Here is a 16229-nt window from a genome sequence, read left to right as displayed (position 1 = left end):
TTGGTCGAGTGCCAGGATTTGATTTATGAGTAATGAATTCTAAACGGGGAGTTTCATATTTTTGTTAATAATTAAATGTCTACAGATGATAAAAGCAGAATAGTAGCTCGTAGCAACTCACTGGCTAACAATTATATAACCAACATATACAGAGAAGGCTCTGAAGAACTCATCCCAGTAGATCTGATAGACCGATAAAGATCACCAATATGCAGGGTATCCGCGTAACGCGACTTTATTTTTCTGCTATTTGCGAGGCCATGTAGCGAAAAATGTTTTCAACCGCACTTTAATGGTTTCGAGTATACTGCAAATAACGATAAAAGAATTCCGAAAATAATTCGTTTTCATAGCGAAACCAAGGCCACCCATGTTTAGCATAAATGGGACTATTTGCTGCTTTTTCCATGAGATTGTAGAAGCTTTACGTCCAATTCAAGAAGCATGTTACATGATAGTTTTATTAACTCAGTACTAGGTTTACAATAGTAATAGTAGGTTAGTTTATCCGACTTCGGTTAGAAATAACTGTTATAAATGATCAAAATGCTTTTGGTTGCCGATAATAATCAGGACATATATATTATATATTACATTCTTATTTTTGACCCACATTCTTTAAAACTACACACGTGGTATGTGTATGCATAGTTATACTTTGTGTATAAATATATATGCATATCGCGTGTAACTATATGCGTAGTTTTAAAGAATGTGGATCAAATGAGAATACGCAAGCCAAGTACAAACATTATGTATATAAATATGTATATCTATATATATATATACATATATACGTGTGAAAATTCCACGTGTACTTTTGTTACATCATTAGTGACCATCGTTAGAGATATAAAATTCGCGTAGTAGTTAACATGTTAACGAATGATTCCTGTGCACGAATGAACAGCGTTAATTCTCGGAAGCTGAGCAGAAAGAAAAGAACGTGTACATATCTTACGAGGTTATGAGAAAACGTGCGATGGCTAACGCTTCTTGAGAACTGTTTCACAACGTTGGCGTGCGTGCGTTAACGGCGCTACCAGAAAACACGATTGCGTTAGTGTTAGAGGTAGAGACGTGCATGTAGACCAGCGAGCGTGTGGTCGTGCGTACCGATTCTACGACGTCTACCAAGTGCCAACTGTACGCTACAGTCAGTGTATTCGATACTCGCGACCAGTTAATGTGGTCAGTGCCCTCTGTACTACGAACTAGGAGTATCGCCTTTATTTTGTAGTTTATCCCCGCGTGTTTGACACATTTTTTGACGCATTTGACACGAGGAAAGCTGAAAAACTGTTTTGTGTTATCTTTCTTCGGAAACGGCAGCGTACTGCCGAGTTTTTGTGATATTATAATTGAGAAAATCGTTATTAGTATTAGTGGTTGGAAGCAAAGAAAGTGTGAATTTATTTGTGTAAGATTTGTCCTGTCAGAATCCTGATTTTCAAAATGTCGATCGTCTGTGCGATAAGTTTTGCATATACGTGTGAAATTCTCGTTCTTTTGCTGAAACAAAAGACGTCGTTGTCTCAGATGTTAAAGTCACGTTTTTCATCTTCTCGTTAATTATTCATGTAGCTGCCTCACGAACCAATATTGTTTCTCGGACATTATGGTATTTTTTCGAAGCATTACAGGATTTCGTATTAGAAAAACTTGAAGGATTTTAGTTTGATTTACAATTACTTTGCGTCTTACTCGTGATATTAAAATAATTCAATGTGTCATATCTTATCTATAACCGTAACTAAAGAAAACACGTAAACGATTCGAAGCAATTTATCTTTAGTAATCGTCTGTGTACATACATATCTAATTTCTAGATTTTGGATACACTCCAAATGAAACTGTCGAAGGATGACTCATGCGAGCAGACATTTTTTCTGGAAATAGTTATTCACGACATCGGTTTCGCTGACTGAAACTAGTAGAGCTACTTGTATACGAAGATTCTTGTTTAAAGAACAAAAATAGTACACTCGCGATTGAATCGGAGGTACTGCGCAAAAAATGAAACGTCTGTTTGTTGACATACTCTTGTTAGTGCGAGCCGATAGTTTGTTACGGCTGGGAACTGTGCATTGGCAAAATTACTTGTCTGGATCTGTTGGTAGACAGCATAAGGCAAAAAAGAATTCACTGTACTTAACGCGTGCAAACAGCCGTTGCCCTTTTGTCTCGTGCTATTCTCCACGTTCTGTTCTATTAATACTGCGCATTTGGTTTTGTAAATTTGACGTAGGTTATGGGTCGTGACAACTTTATCGAGTTATCAGTCCTATGAACGGAATATTTTAAATCCAGAATAACGTTTTCATCGTGCGTTATTTCCGCAAACAATTTCTGCGTTAATATATCAAATAAGTCCCATCAAATGTGTAGAAAAATTTGTCAAAAAAAAGTCTTTAGGAATTGTTTTCAAAACAAACTTATAACTATCCTATAAGATGTTTGATAGGTGTAACCTTTATAGGGTAATTTTCAACACAAACATCCCACCAACATACATATTGGATACATATTGGTTACTTTCGTCATATGTAAATAACCAAGCGATGTGATCTGAATCGTATTTTCATTCCATGGTATACCTATATATATGTGATAATACGTATCCTTCGTTTCGCAATAGTTGTGAGATATGTGCTTTGTTTGTCACGAAAGCGGTGGCTTGTTTAAGGTTGACTGCTTTCTCGGGAATTTAAAATAAAAGTCTCATTAAAAAATGCCGTTATCTTAAACTTAAACCGATAGAATTTCTTCTTTTTCTATATAATATCATTCGCTCATTCGTTCGACTTCTCTGTTTCCACTTCCTGTTAAAATTTAGTTTAATCCTAAATTAAACTCTGATCCGAAATATTACGTTTTCTTTAATCGCGCTGAATTATTCAAAACGAATTGGATGTTATATAAGCGTTGTCGCTCGGGCTTGTCGTAATTAAGGTTAGAATCAATTTTGATACGCAAGTTCCATTTCGTGCTACTCGTAAGAAATAATATTTCGATTAGAGAACGTAACAATTGTTGACAAAGTAACAATTGTTTTAAAAATTAAGAAAGAAAATCATCGAGAGGAAGTTAATTTTTATTTAAATGGAAGTCAGCTGTCGTTAAATTTTGCAGAAATTTTTCGAGCAATGAAGTTGTAAAAAAATATTAAGATTTATCTGTTTTGGCTATGTACAACCAGCCATCGATATTGATTACTCTTAACCTAGACAAACGAAACTTCTGTCACCGATAATAGTTAGTCATAACTGAAAACAATTCCCCTTGTCAATAATGGTTATTCATAACGAAAAACAATTTCCGTCATCGATAATGGTTACCAGTAACCTAAAAAATGTTGGTCCTATATAGTATTAACAATTAAAATCGTTCAGAGGCAGATATTAATTCTTACGCCGTAACTTAAAAAATTTAGTTCATAAAAGTTATAGTTTATGGTTTCATTTACTTTATTTATCAAGTTTATTATAAAAACTGTAAATTACAAAAGATGATTAAATTGGGTACATTGTGAGAATGGACTTGCGCATAAGTGCTCTCGCATATAGCCTACAGCTCGAAACAAAGAATTTCGTTTCAGAAAGGGAAATATTATAAACGTGTGTAAATTTGGTTTACGTCGTTTACGATGAAAGCAAAATCAAATAACGATTGTCACGCTGTCAAGGTTGCTGGCGTATTGGCGTCAGAGAACTGCAACGTGTTGAAAGATTCGGATTCCCAAAAATAGTACTCGAACTCTGAAGAACAACATACACTTTGATTTAACTTGACTTCGATATTGCATATGTAAACAGAAAGCTGTTGCAACTTCTGGTTGAACTTAGAAATAGACTCTGAATGTTTATGCAAATTTATGGTTTTATGAACATGAAAGGAAGAAACGGAGTTTGCTAGAGATTTTCCTCGCATATTATACAGGATGATTGTTATTCGTTTAAGTACAGGCACATTTTCATAAATTGTTGCTTCCGAAAGCGAAGAAGTGAAAAGCTAAATACGATATCGTTATCGACATAATACATATCAGAAAACATAGACAGAAAATGAGATTAAATATCGCCCTTTGACGTCAGCCGTGATTTACAACATTTTCGATCTATTGTACGTATTGTATATGTTTGTGGTAGATGGCAAACGAGTGAATCGACACGAACGAACGTTTCTTTTTTTAAGTCGGCGCTTTCTCACCGGGAAATTCCAAAATTCCACGAACTTTTGATTAAACACACAACTCACGAGCCGCAACAGATAGAAAACAAGTTTTCAGACAAAAGTCACTTCTTTTAACGAAGTCTATCGTTTGGTAGAAAATTTGTCAATGTTATAGCGAATTGTAACGCGAAATCGAAATCTCTCACTTTTGCCTCTTTAGAATGAATTTGGACAGCAAAGAAAATCGGGTAATACTGTATCCTCTTTATAACTGGTCGAAAATCGGGACTTCTCGGCGATCAATTAACGCGTAGAGATAGTTGTGGTTGAGATTATTGTTTACACTTCTCGAACTACTCGTAAATCGAATCTGCCTAATAGTAAAACTGTGAAGCTAGTTACAGTGGCTGGTGCCAGATTCTTTGTTTTTGTAAATACCGAGAACATGCAAATATTTTTAGCAATATTAACGTTTACCTTTATTCAGATAGAAACACGGTTACACATATTCATTTATTTTTGTCATGTTGCTTCAGTTCCAACTAATTACGTGCAATATATTTAGCTACGCATTAACCAGTTAGCTGTTGCGACTTCTTTGAAAAGCGTGTACTTAAAATGTATACTAGTCAAAACCAACTAACTGGTTGAAGGTCGACAGTTCCAGTATCACAATTATAGTTTTCTTTTGTAATTACTCAGTCAGCAAACGAACGTTCGGATCTTTTATTGGGTTGGCAACTAAGCGGTTGTAGATTTTGTCATTAGGCGGTATTGACAAAATCTACAATCGTTTAGTTGCCGACCCGATAGTTTATATGGAGAAATTTGAATTATTCGTTTGTACGTCTAATACGACATATACATGTTCGATTGCTTTTTTTTAACCAATTGTATTTAACCAAATACCGATTTGTATTTGCAAGTAAACAAGCTGCAACTATCGTAGACGATCGATTTGAGTAGAAATTGGGGAAATCATGTTCGATATTAGAATTCTGGCAAATCTTTCTAGGCGCGCAGAACAAAACCGCACGATGGTGCTGGGTAGCGAAACTGACTACTTGTCTGGATATAAGCGAAATTCTGTTACGGAATGGTTGCAAAAAACGGGGCAGGTGGAGAACGATGGTAATTTTCTCGATGCAACGTGTATGTTTGCTGCGTTTACGTTAAATAATTCGCGGTTACAGTGAAAGCGTTTTCTAGTTCACAGCGATAAACTACGCACGCTGAAACTTACTTAGCAATTTGCATTAAACATACATAGAAGCGTACAATCTTGTTAACCAAGTCTTGAGGTGTTACCGCTAAACCAGCGGTTCTTAGTCTCTCGTTAATCACGTTTATCCTAAATAATTTCCTGTTGTCGCGTATATAATAATCCCCGTTTCCACTTGATTCAAACTTCGAATCCGTAACACGCCTGAAATATTTCAAACATTCGTTGATCGCTCATCGACGATCTTCAAATTCGCAGAAGAGATATTCGGTCTAAATAAGTAAAGATAAATGTACATACACCTACAACATTTTTTAGGTACACGTACTCCTTAATCAGTTAACTGCGAAATTTAGTTTTAAAAATCTCTTATGGGGCGTGTAATTAGCATAAGTAAATAAAACGTCGAGTAAACACGTCGAACGCAGTTAACTGGTTAAATATTTTTTACTCGATTAGTAAAATAACAAGTTACGCGTGAGCGTCACGTCGTGAAGAGTTTGCGATCATTCGGGGTTCGCGGACCAGAGATTAAGAACCGCTGCACTGGACTAAACTCGTTTTAAGGCATTTTGCATTCGCTTTCGAGGTATAATAATACGTCTGGTATTAAACCTTTTCTTTACTAAAAAGGGACTATGCTTTTTATTACAGGAAGCGAAAGTCCGGTGTTTGGTCTGGACGGTGGCGGAACAGGTACAGGTGGTGGAACCTCCTTGAGACTTGCACCGCACGAATTGCCCAATGAAATTTCTGCCCCTTATGAGGTGCCACAATTTCCAATCGAACAAATCGAGAAGAAGCTTCTCATACAGAGGCAATTAACCGTCAAGTAAGTAACGCGTTCGTACTTTTCTTTTAAAAAATGAACCTTGATTCGCGCTAGCGATCATGGTACGATCGGATGACGTCTAATCAGACATCGATAAAACTTGTTTACACGTGACGCAATGAGAGCAGCCACGGCGGTAGTCCAGGCGAATTAGATCTGAAATACGCCAGTTCAGAAATTGTACGAATCGTACGTGGAAAATTTGGAAGTACGATCGCCTACTGGTCTTCTTACTTCTCGAGTTCTTCGGTTATTGTACTGGAAAGTTCTGTCGGTTTTTGTATTTTTCCACTCGCGATAGCGATAAAATGTATTCAGTTCATTTGATATTCAGTTTATTTGAGCTTATCCAGACGTTATTACAAATTATCTCATTAGTTATGTAAAATGGTGTTCTTCGTTTATCTCTTATGATACTGTAAATTAAATTAAAAAATTGTAAGAGCATGTTCAAATATGTACGTGTAATCTTTACTTATCAAATTAGTCTACTTAAACATGTCACAATAACTCTACAGATTCGGTGTAGATATGTTTACTTATCGACATAAATTTCATTATCAGTACTGATAATTCTTTAATCACGTTCTATATATATGTCTGGTTTTTTATTATGCCTTAAGGTTTTTTATATCACGTAGGTCAAAAGTATTTATCGGAGGACTTTTTTCTTATGTTCGAGCAGTTTTCACAGCGATTTTATAAAAATAGTAATTTTTCTTGTAAATGTTTGAAAACCAAAGATATTACGAGTTTGTTGAACAGTTTGATAAATCGATTTCCTTGCTCCAGAATTCATGAAAATTCAACGTTGAAACGAGGTCATTCTTTAACCCGTTGCAGTAGTTATGTGTAGTCGCGATGCAGCCCTTTTCAAAGCGTTACTGAGAATAGCGAGAGAAAAGCATAACGAAGACGATTTTAAACAGCCTTAAGCTACAGCGTACCCGTATTCTCCAAAAAATTTAAGCTATCCTTGTATCGTGACATTAACGAAGAATTTTAGTAACGTAACTCCAAAATTATCCGTCGTATGTATATTATATAACATTGTATAGGACACGATACTTGCTAGAAAATACTACTTACTAGAATAACATTTATTACAAGACACGCTTGAAGTAATTTTAAAAACTACAAAATGAAATAAGACTTGCAATCGCTCCAATACTCGTAGTAAACATTCATAAAATTGCTGGAATATACTACACGTTACAATCTACTACTATTACTACTAAGTACAATTAATCATATACTACATTAAGAATATAAGCGTTATACTTTTGATACAGACTTAAATTAAGATAAATAATATATTTAACTATGCTTTTAAGATTACGTTTAATTTTTCAGTTCAGGAATTTTTACATTTTCCAATTTGTAATCTTTTATTCGCTGCTGAGAAGAAATTTCCCTTCTCCATCGTCTAAAAAGGCCTGTAATCTTTTCCTGCCCTAGACGTTCATTCTAGAGGTCATTTCTTGCTTTTAAAATAGAACACCGGTACATTTCCTTCAGGACATTCTATTAATGTTGAAAATTGCGCTTTTATGCGATCCACTTGTGAGTCTCGTGTTGTCTTAAAAAGACGTAAATTTCATTGCAATGCGTTTTTATAGGTGGTCAGAATTTATGATCTCTTTTTAACTGCCGTCTATAATTGGGATTATCTACGAAGGTGCATGTACCTAATTCAATTCTATTCTTGGCTATTACTCTTGTTAGTTCCATTCCATGCCTCTTGATGCGAGTGCTGAAGCTTCTGAAAATAAATTTTCAGTTGCGCTCAATTTCTATTACATTTGCTTGCTTAGGCCAGGAGGAAAAAAATAGCCGCCTAACGAAAGGTCAACAAGTGCCCTTAATAATATTTATCATATCATTTTTATCATTCTAAGATTTGTGCAGTAAACTAAAACTTGGAATAAAATTTCCATTAGAAAGCATGATTTTACGACTCGACTAATTTTTTCACATAATTTGCCGTTAACATATTCTCGGTACAAGCGCTATTACGTTTGCGATTAAAACGAACACTGGTAAAATTATCTCACACGATAGATCTTAGTTCGTATGCAGTAAAGTAACGATCAATACTGCAACGTAGATCTATCTGGTTTACCGTTTAATCTGCTGTGGTTACCATTGTAGCTGGTGTATTTTGTGTAATGTATAAGATGTGACTTTAACTAATGTCATGCATTATATATATATTTATATTAGAATCAAGTGCAGTACTTGCTGGTCAAGGAAATCGTTGTTTCCCAAGGTATTGTTTATCGTAAAAACGTAGCAAAAGATCAGACGGCGCGCAAGGAGCGTTATCCGGATACTCCGAAGCGATTACGTGACGCAGTGAGACGGAAACGGTCTGAGTTTTGGAAAAGCGATGACTGAAACTATTTCGTGCTTCGCTACGACAACTGGCTCATTCGTCGCACCTTTTCCAGCAGTTTCTGACGAAATACGACGTCGTGCGATTTCGTCAGCCTCCTGGCTCTCCTTCGACTCCCGACTACATCCCCCAAATTGAAAAATCCTTTGAAAGGAACAGAATTTGAAAAGCTAATGGATACAAAGCTCGAAACTTGAAAAATTCAGCGTTCATTCGAAATTCAACTCTTTGATCTTTTGCCACTGCCGATCTTATATCGTCAGGAATGGTGAACATTTTGAAATGGACTTGTAGTTGGAATCGTAGAATCGTGGCTACCGACTATCACCAGATGTAATTATTCTTGATCCATTCATACTCTGTACTAGTGTACGTATAGTATACGTAGTAACGCATATTCGTTATCGGTCATTTCCTACGTCGTTCTTTTGTCATAACTCTTTGACGATGCTCTCAATAACACGCATACGTTTATACGACGCTTTTTCCTTATCTCGGTGCCTAAAGAACGCAACGACAACGTTTGGCCGAGACAGAACCGGGATAAACAAATACAGTATATAACTTTCTGCGACAAAATATAATCCAATTACAAGATAGCAGATTAAAGAATCTGCGATGGTTTTGTTATTTGCGAGGATCGCAGCTACGCATAGCGGAACATCATGGCGCGATGAAATTGATTTTCAAGAGCTGCCTTGTGCCGATACAATTGCGTTGCCTGTTACCTTCGGGTTAATTCCCGAACGATTAAACGAAAGCTTCTTTATAACGATAATAGTGTTAACGCGATTAATCGAAGCAGCGACAACCTATAGGGGCTACATCGAACGAACTACGTGTTCGCAATATGGGCAATGTGGTTGCTTGGTGGACAATGAGCGAGTGGCGAGATTCGGTGTGGCGCGACGATGATGGCGTGGCAGTGGCATAGACGTGGGGAAGGGGTTAGGTTCGCGAGCAGCCTTCATGGCCGGCCTTTCAGTAGTCGTAAGACCATCGTGGTGGTAGGAAGTGCGCGACGGTATGCTCTGCGTGCAACGTAGATCGTTTCCGGTACGCTATCAAGAAATATCAGACTCGTGTTGGACGGCCGCATGATCCCCGGTCGGCTTTACGATAGCCTTTCATGACCTCGCCACGAGAATTTCCGAGGCTAGGCTATGTGAGTTAACGTATCGATTGACAGAAATTTTACATTCGCGGACTCTCGCCGCGTTTACTATGCCGTGACACCTTCGAATTACGCGTTACAGATGTATCGATGAATAACGAAAGGAAACGGAAATAAGGTCGAGCCGCCGTCTCTTCCTGGTTAGACGTTCGCGTTCGCTTAGTTTCCCGTCCTGTGCAACGATAAACTGTCGAGCGAATCCTCAACGACATTTTGACACTTAAACACAGTGGCTCGTGAAAGCGTTCCAAAACTTACCACAGAATTCTTATTTACGGCAATAACCTGTACATTATGCGTGTACGAAACTTTTCGACATTTCGTTGGCACCGTAGACGAGTAGACCGTGGATTTTCACGGAAATTCGTGTTCTTAAGGATATAGCTGAGAGAAAAGAATCTCTAGAAACTGAGAAATTGATTTAACTACCACGTATCATAGAAAGCACTGCACTTTGAATGTTTTCTTATGGTTCCTCATATTATATTACTGATTTGTGCAATTTTGTATTTTCAAACGAACGATCTTCGCATAAAGATCCGCGGTCTAGTGACGAGACACGACTATCGTGGTTATGATAGTAAGATTTGAGAGCAGTCCGGAAATGTATGTAGAGAAGGTAGAAAATATTTATTGCAGACATACACTTGTTAGCGAAACGTTAGTATGCAGGATGAATAAGTAATCTTAGCCATGCCATTAGCGCAAAAGACAGTTTCGCTACATATTGTGGCTTATTGATATAGCGAATAATTGGCTATTGAAACGGACAGTACGCTTGCACTACGTATCTTCCAACTTCTACGTACATTTTTAGATTTACTTATCACATTTATATACATAGACATTTATCATAAACATACGGTTAATGAAAAATTAATACACAGCATGAACAGTGGTCTTCGACATGCAATCAGTGGCAAAGATAGTCTCGCTGTATATTCTGTATTATTCGTATAGCGAATAATTCACTGTTCAAACGCTTTGTTCAAATACGCTAACTTCTACGAAATCCATAAAATATCTTCTAACTTTTACATACATTTTCAGATTCGTTTCAAATATTACCAATGTAATCACGTCGGTCGTGTCCCGTTCCAGAGCCAATCAAGTCTCAAAACGTTTCGTATAATACGAGCCGTCTAACGCGAAAGTAGCGTAAGTCAGTTTTCTAGCTATTTGGTTTAACGCCTCATCTCCGAAGCTTAACCTTGATTCCGTTTCGTGCAGGTGTGGTATCTTGGGACTGTAACTGTACAGTGACTTACATAAAACAGATGTAACGTTCTTTAATATTATTCTACGTTACAGGATTACGACTTCGTTCCTTGTTAATCAGTGATCGGCATTTTTGCGTTAAGCGACTCGTATATGCATAAACAGTTGCAAGGAGCGTGCGAATATTTTCGTGAGCCACGTATACGTACATAGAGCACATACGCAGACGCATGATTCGACGTTACGTTTTTTAACCAGTTAGCTGTTTTCGATCAGTATACTCGTCACGAAGAAGTGGCAATATTTCGTGTTATGACGAGTATACTCGCCAACCGTAAGAGGCAGTCACAGTTTGCTGTTTAAATCGCGATTTGGTAATTGCAACAAATTGCAGCAATAACATTCAGAAATAAAACGGTCGTCTCGCTGCAACTTAATCTTATATTATAACAGCCACATATATCTTTCGTTTGACGAGTTAACTCGCTTACTTTTTGCTACACGCTTTTCAAGCAGGTCGCAACAGCTAACTGGTTAATAGCTGCGGACATTCGTTCCTGCGAATATTTCGTGAAAAAATTTTCCGATCTCGTGAAAAGGTGCGCTAGTACTGCACTTGATATCGCCAAGATTTACAAGCGCTCTATGTAACAGGTTACGCGTAGGAAGATGTACGTCGTTATGGAAATTTCGTTCCCCCGTTTGTCGATCATCGACACATTTCCTTTTCTCATGTTTCTTCGTTCGAGTCGCGATGATCTTCTTACCGCAAAATCGTTGCGCATTCGTAGCGATCGTAGCAACATATGGACAAATACGGCCGCTGTTCTACTCGAAACATATCTCGTTCGATCGCGAACAAATTCTGTCTGCGTCTTTTATCCAACAGCCATTGTACGTGCGATCGAAGTGTTTAACAGTCGAACCGTACATGCGTTATCTTCGCACGATTTTATTCTGTTTGCGAACGCATACGTGCACTACTATTTACGAATACCGTAAATATCGCAGATACGTTTTATACGCTCGTTTCCTAGATTCTTACGATAAAGTCGACTTAAAACCTCGCGAGTAAAATCGAACGTGTTATTGCACGGATATTACGGTAGAATTGCGACAAGTGGTGTCTTTTTTTCGAATCGTTGTTACCGTTTGTCCGGTAACGAGAAATAATGAAACGCATGGTTGCCTTCGATACCGTTTCGAAATGCCGGACGATGATCGTAAATATTTACATGTTTCGTGACAACAAGACGATTGAGGGGCTCAGTGAAGAAAGGCCATATGCTGCAATTTATATCGACTCTCTGCTTTTTCTATTATCAACTATGTATCTCGTGCGTTGTACCGTTCGTTTCATTGCCTTGCAGCGATGTAGCGTGTAACCTTTTGCGAACAGGATTAAATTAACCCTCCGTAGGCAAACGTATTCTTTCTCTCTTTCCGCGTTCTCTCCTACGTCAACCGGAAGATTTAAATTAAAGGGCAATCGTTTTACCAGACTTTGAAAATGCGTGGGAAAATTTCGAAATACTTATCGATACCTCTGTTGCGTTTTTCATCCTTCTATTGACACGTTCAACGCGGGGTCGATACGCGTATCGAGGAGGAGGAAGAAGCTCTTTAGCGACGGCGCCGATACACGTATCGACGTTATTTTCTTTTTTAATATTTGTCAGCGGTCTTTTTCCGTGCGTTGTAGCCATTTCCTAGGGGAAACTAAGCGGGAAAAACTGTTTCCCATTTAACAAAAAAGGATCGTTTCCGATTATGTTTTGAAAATTGTTTCGAATTTCGTACAATACGGAACGTAGTAAAATAGTTTACTTTCATCCATACAATTCCAGCCGTAAAAAGCAATTATTTTCCCTATCGCCTTGCATTCTCGTAGTATTTATTTAATTGTCCGTTTATAGCGAGATTAACTAACGGTAGAAGCGAGAATTTTGGCCGGTACTGTACGACTTTCCTCTACATCTAGTGGGAAAGAAAGTCACGTTATTCCGTCTCCTTAGACAACTTGCAATGTAATTCTTACGTGCAATCTATATCTGTCTGTCTGTATGTGTTCCACTTCTTCGTCGAAGCTTGACGAAAGTGGAGATATATACGAACCCGTCCATAAGTATTGGGACACCTGATGGCATCGTAAGAAACGCGACGATCTACCTAGCTCACGAAGCAAACTGTTAATCGCTACCAGTTAGCTGTTTTCGACGAATATACTCGTCACCAGTGAAAAGTAATTACAATTTGCCGTTTAAATCGCAATTTGGCAACTGCAGTAATAAAATTAAACGATGAAAACGGTCGTTTCGTTGCGACTTTATTTCTATCGTTAGCAACAGCTAACTGGTTAATATTGACAGTAGTACGCAGCACTAGTTTCTTAAATTATTAATATTATTTATCATTATTTATCTTGTTGCAACGAGACTCGCGTGTACGATCTTTGGTTTGAGAACTTGACGCTTGTTCTATTCGTTTTATAATTTATACTAGTAGAACTTACGTTATTTGGTTTCTGTTAGCTCTCTGATCTAGCGAATATAACTTTATGCTTCACACTTGGCGGTTAATGTTTAGATTGACTTGTTCAAGCTGAGGACACAGAATCACAGTATTGTAATAAGATTTAAATTCCATTTATGCGTTCCGTATGTTTTTGTTTGCCAACTCACGCAATTCTCTCAACATAAGCAACTTCCATTTGTACAAGATCTTTATATCTACGCGCTTTGGATAATTTTCAATGCGTTTTTGTTTTTGTTCGTTAATGTCTCTGGTTTTTCCAACGCCGCGTATTTTTCCTGATTCTATCGACACTTGCACCACTTTTGTATTTTCTTGCAACAATTAGAACGTCAATAGTTTCCTACTAAACTCTCGTAATGAGAATTCACTCGATCGAGCAGAGGAAAGAATACATTGCACGTGAACGCTAATAAAATATGTACATATTTGAAACGAACGAAGGCATCGGTCGCTGAGAAACGTTATAATCGCATAATAAAACGTGTTTGCCTTTGGTAGACGGTTTAACGCTTGGACAGAATACCGTGCAGTAAAAAAAGCTGTTCGAACGTACGTCGATCAGCGATTGAGAAGAATTTATTCTCCTCCTGAAGCTGATTTTGCCGTCAATTTTTAGTATCACGTGTTCGCACGTTTTCCACATCTGGGTCCCTCAATTGTAAACTGGCTAACGTTTAACCAACTAACTAGACGATCGTTTGACGAGACACAACGCGTTATGGATGCGTTGTGAGCTTATAAACGAGGGCAAACGTAAATTGAAACCCGCTGGAAAGTTCGCATTGAGACGAAACGAACGACCAAGTTCACGATGAAAACGGATAATAAAATATAACGGATAAGGAAACTGGAATATCGTTGTTTGCTTTGTCGAGTTTTGCGATAAGTAAAGAAAAGAGAAATGAAAAAGCATGCGACAAGAAAGGAACATTTGCTTATGAGAACATTTCGTTTTTCGGACGCTGTCAGCGTGCATGCAACAGACGTAAAATACGAGAGAAGGATCGTGTAACATGTTCGCTGGTGCGAACGAATCGAAACGATGGCTCAGGGATAATAGGATACTCTTGAGGTAAATTAAAATGCCGTCATCATGATTGCTCACACCCTTTAACCCTTTTAGGACGGAGCTTTGAAGATAGACGAAGAACGACCATTTGTTCTATTACCCTGAAAATTTCTCTTTCGCGTGTGATAATTTTCCAAGAAATCGATAATACGGGATCCGACGTGACATATTCTTCGCTCTCGAATCAATCGGATTGCTATGTGTTTCTTGTACGATGGTACGAATATTCTTTTTGGATCCGACGAGTGATTTTCATCCGTTTTCGTATGAAACGAAAAGTATTAGACTGTGCCAAAAGTTTCTTTCGTTTTATCAGGAAATAATAGATACACAGCATTTTTTGTTTTATATTATTTCATCGAATTACGTATGATCCAGCTTGTCCTACTACTACTACTGCTACTACTACTACTACTACTGCTACTACTACTACTATTACTACTATTACTACTATTACTGCTACGAAAGAATAGTAAGAAAACAAAAGTAGTAATGGAACAAAATGGATCGTAACAACATAGCTCAACGAAATAATACAAAACAGAAAATGAGACTTTTGGGACAATCTAACAGTTAGCTTGGATAATAAACGATAAGATCGCAGATCTGATTGTTGAATTATGCAGTGTGACGACGCTTTTCGTTAATTGCGGTTAAAAATAGCAGAAAGACGAATTTAAGACGTTTCACCTAAACGTTATAAATAGCAAGATGAATTAAGCGAGGGGCTGTTTGCTAGCGTCGCTCTATGCAGATTTTTGAAGAAATTCAGAGTACCTTACGTACGTTCGCCGTTCCAGCGCAGCGATGACGCAGCTGCAGAAAAAAAGGTGATTTCTCAGGAGACGAGGCGAACGAGTTTGTTCGTCCGGTAAAACTTGTAATTAAATAACGGAGGAAATGTTTTACAATGTCGAGACAAACAACGTGGTTCGCATTCTCTCTGGTTTTACTTTTAGCTATGTTTACGACACAACTTACGCCGTTATTGCTACGAAGCGCGTTAGCTAACAACAAATATTTCAGTAGCGACGTTACTCTCGTCCACTGGTCAACAACGTTCGGAAAATTATGAAACTTTAAAGGAGCGTCCAGGCGATCGATATTATCGTCAATATTTAAGGTTCTCAACAATATGGTACGTGGGAGACGCTGCGGATGATCGATATACAAGGTGTTTGCTGTCCCAGTTTTGTTTTCCCGGCCAGACGCTGTCTATACACGTTCTACGGGCCGAGATAAGAAAAGAAAAAAAAAAGTTATATAAACGTACGCCATTGGAAGCATCGTTAAAGAGTTACGAGAAAAAAGAAAAGATATACGCAACGAGCGGTGACGAACGTGCATTACCACGACGCAAGGTATTAATAGATGAGAAACATTTGCATCTGGTAGTGGCCAGAAGCTATCGTGATTCTTGTACGACTTCGAGTACAAGTTCGTTTCAAGATGTTCAACATTCCTGTCAATACGAGATTGGCAGCGGCGAAAGATCGAATTTATTACCCTTTGAAGTTGCTGGTTTATTACTCGTCGGAGTTGCGGTTGTAGAAGTACGTGTTATGATACCTTCTGACTACTACCAGATGTAAATATTTCTCGTCTATTCCT

At 37.8% G+C, this 16229-nt stretch overlaps 1 protein-coding gene across 10 annotated transcripts in view; it reads left to right on the top strand.

Annotated features, from left to right (window-relative positions):
* Nucleotides 1-16229, top strand: part of Ampdeam (AMP deaminase) — a 39720-nt gene that overhangs the window by 13870 nt on the left and 9621 nt on the right. For 4 of the 10 annotated variants that reach the window (XM_072020714.1, XM_072020713.1, XM_072020718.1 and 1 more), the window contains one exon: nucleotides 6050-6227. In XM_072020714.1, coding sequence (XP_071876815.1) covers nucleotides 6050-6227 — 178 coding nt within the window. Of the gene's footprint in view, nucleotides 1-1158; nucleotides 1421-5188; nucleotides 5305-6049; nucleotides 6228-9599; nucleotides 9788-14165; nucleotides 14622-16229 lie in introns of those variants that run through there. The other 6 variants (XM_072020716.1, XM_072020715.1, XM_072020717.1 and 3 more) reach the window with 6 other exon arrangements.

This window comes from Bombus fervidus, chromosome 18, assembly GCF_041682495.2.
Source record: "Bombus fervidus isolate BK054 chromosome 18, iyBomFerv1, whole genome shotgun sequence".
Classification (NCBI taxonomy): Eukaryota; Metazoa; Arthropoda; class Insecta; order Hymenoptera; family Apidae; genus Bombus; species Bombus fervidus.
This window is presented reverse-complemented; position numbering and strand designations above follow the sequence as displayed.